This window comes from Sesamum indicum, linkage group LG8 (assembly GCF_000512975.1).
Source record: "Sesamum indicum cultivar Zhongzhi No. 13 linkage group LG8, S_indicum_v1.0, whole genome shotgun sequence".
Classification (NCBI taxonomy): domain Eukaryota; kingdom Viridiplantae; phylum Streptophyta; class Magnoliopsida; order Lamiales; family Pedaliaceae; genus Sesamum; species Sesamum indicum.
In genome coordinates this window covers 7,121,667-7,124,823 of record NC_026152.1, presented here as the reverse complement: position 1 = coordinate 7,124,823, position 3,157 = coordinate 7,121,667, and the positions used below count along the sequence as shown (strand labels likewise).

At 35.3% G+C, this 3,157-nt stretch overlaps 1 protein-coding gene across 3 annotated transcripts in view; it reads left to right on the top strand.

Moving 5' to 3' along the window:
- The window catches only part of LOC105167817 (uncharacterized aarF domain-containing protein kinase 1), a 12,432-nt gene continuing 9,545 nt past the window's right edge, over positions 271-3,157 (top strand). For 2 of the 3 annotated variants that reach the window (XM_020696443.1, XM_011087633.2), the window contains exons 1-5: positions 271-507; positions 598-681; positions 1,948-2,088; positions 2,213-2,283; positions 2,659-2,752. In XM_020696443.1, coding sequence (XP_020552102.1) covers positions 337-507; positions 598-681; positions 1,948-2,088; positions 2,213-2,283; positions 2,659-2,752 — 561 coding nt within the window. In that variant the 5' untranslated portion in view covers positions 271-336. The remainder of the gene's footprint in view (positions 508-597; positions 682-1,947; positions 2,089-2,212; positions 2,284-2,658; positions 2,753-3,157) is intronic. The other variant, XM_020696444.1, reaches the window with a different exon arrangement.

The window sequence follows — 3,157 nt, the reverse complement described above, 5'->3', positions numbered from 1 at the left end:
CAATTAACAAATCATTTGTATTTGTTTAGTGATTTCATATTAGAAAGAACATAAAATCTTTGGACTCTTATTTGACATATACTTTTTCTGAAATGTTGATGGATTTAATTTTTTTTACATTGAGTCGTTTAAATCTCTTCTCTAAATCATTTCTCAAAATAAAAATTATTTCATCCAAATATAGCATTTGAAGTAATTAAAATCATCCCAAAAGTAATTAATAATTTACCCCTCAGTAACAACAAAGCTAGTAAATTTCCCCCCACTGGCTCATTTTCATAATTCCCTCCTCCCTAAAATGCGAAGCCGACGGGTTTCCAGCAAAAATCAGCTGAGATGAGGAGATATGGAGGAGTGCTCAAGTTTGGCGCGAAAACCTCAGTCTATCTGCTGACCGCTGCTGGATGTGCAGCGCTCGCACATGATTCTTTCAACTCCTCTGACACGCTCGATTTCCCCTCCGGCTTCTTGAACGGCGTTGTGCGCTCCTCCCGCGCTGTCTTTGCTGTAAGTCTACTCTCCGTTTTGTTCGTCATGTTTATTGTGTTACCAATGCTTTTTTTTTTTTTTTTCACTGTCTGTGGTTTGATTTTGCAGATTAGTTCGTGCGTGATTGATTACAAGTATTCGCTGCGCGGATTACCCGCCGGTTCGGATGAGTACGGCCGCGTGTTATCTGAGGTTTGGCCATTGGGTTTTCCTATTGTTCCTTTGTTTTTTTTGTGATGTTTTTGTCAGTTTCGTGTTGTAGTCTGATTTGAATGGGTTTATGCTCTTTTTGATAGTGTACAAGGAATATTTTGCATTATCTTGCTTCTATAAGGATGGACACTCATGGACTTGGACATCATAAAGCAAACATCATAACTCTAATGTGTTGGTGCTTTTCGAGTGTTTCTGGTCATCTTCTCTTGTTTCTCTGTAACAATACTTGATAAACCAATACTATGAAGTCCTCCAACCCAAACTCGTTGAGTTCATTTGGGCATTTAACAACAACATCCCAGAATCATATATAATCCTTTCTCATAGAAAATCAAATATGACATTGTGAGAACTGAAGGTGTGGAATGATATTGCTTCAGATACTTCATTACTCATAACCCTATACATTGGATGTCTATACTGACTTCACTTAGAACTTTAGTATTAATTTGTTGTCTTCTCTTAGCTTGTTCCAATTGATTGTATCATCTATGTTTCGGCTTTAACTCTGCTTATTAATCGTTGATAAAGGAAATCAATATTGTGTATGAATCACTCACATATTCTTCTAAATTATATGCGTCCATGGGATTAATTTGGAAACCAGTAGAGATATGGATAAAAAGAATCAGTTTGTTACTTAATCCATTCCATGTGTTTGAACACATCAAACGTCATTTACCTAAAGTAGGTGCAGGTTATTGTTATTTATAGAGATTAACTTTATGAGTAGTAAAGATTTGTTCACACCCTGAAAACTCTGAAGTAGTTATTTCTTGGGCCTCTATCTCTCTCCTCTAAATAAATTATGTCTGCCTCTATTTTTTCTTTACCATCATCAAGAATATAGTCTGGTAACCCGATAGCTAGTGTCCATCATAATTATTGAACAGTTAGAAGTTTTATATTTAAGTTCATGGTTTGTTTTGTTCGTACCTTTGATTTCAGAACCCTGACTATTGATTATAGACATTTAGCAACCCAAACACATTGCTTATCATTGCATAAATCTCTTTCCTGTGCCTTTGTTTATATGCTTGGTAATTAGTGTTCCATCATTACTGTTGTCTTCTTCTTTTGCTTCCTGATGATAAAACTCTAGCCATGTGAAAGTCACAGCCTATGCACAGAAAATGTTTTGTGGTTTAAGTGAAAATTTGAAGACTGACTCTAAGTATTTGACTAAGATTGCACATTACAAATTTTGTCTCTCTTCAATTGGATGCTTTGTGGCTTTTTAAGCTTCATCTGCGGTCAGCAAGAAGGATCTTAAAACTATGTGATGCCAACAAAGGTTTCTATGTTAAAGCTGGTCAGTTTGTTGCAGCCATGCGCCAAGTCCCAAGAGAATACTCATCAACTCTTTCATCTTTACAGGATCAGGTTTCTATTTTTGCCATTGTTTTTTTTTTTTTCCTCCCTAATATTTCTTGTCTGATCAAACTTTTGTGGTGAAAAAGTTTTTTCAATTGGACGATATGCTGATTCATTCTTGGTGATGCTTTAGGCAGTTCCTTGTAATTTTGAAGCCGTCAAAGAAGTTATTGTCAAAAATTTGGGAAAGGATTTGTCAGAGATGTAAGTTGAAGCAGGTTAACTTCACTTAGCACACTAGTTAAATTACCTGATCATAACAGCAGTCATAGACTCATTGGGAAATTCAAATTTTCCCACTTGTAGGAACAGAAAGATGACTAATGTCAGCACTTGTTTCATCTGTATCATATTCTTTTTAAAGCCTTACTTTGGTTCTAAATTTTCATGATATTTAACTGGATTATTTTAGTGTTAGTTAATTCAAATGATTAACTGTTAAAAGGGTCTGGAACAAGTCAGATTTCCAACTTAGACTTTTTCAACTTTCCTTAATGCTGTAATAGAAACTTCTTTCTGGCTATAAGTTTCTTCTAAGAGGAGAAAGGGATTATTCACTTGTGGATCCATGAATCTCAGATTCCTCTCATTTGATGAGAAACCGGTTGCTGCTGCTTCAATTGCTCAAGTACACCATGCCGTTTTGAAAGACCACCAGGAAGTGGCAGTCAAGGTTAAGCTATAGAACTATGCGGCTGTATAAAGTTGTATTTCTGCTTTACCTGTCCAGCTATATATTGACAAGTTGGTTTGCTTACGCAGGTGGTTGTTAATATCTTTGATGTTTTTCTTGGCTTTACTGTTTTATCAACAAAGCTTGCTGTTTCCTCTGGCTTCTTTCGATGGGGGTGTGGGGGTTATTTGACCTGAGATTTTATAGCACAATTCTATTGTACATTTATCTTGTTGATTACATTGAATTATGCTATTAATGAAATTAACAATTAGTTTGTTTTAAAAATATATATTAACATAATCACCTTAATTATATAGTTGCAGAAATAGTATAACTCAAATATGGTGTAAGACGTCTAACCAGATCCATCATCCAATGCAGATAAGTTCTTATGCTTAAGCT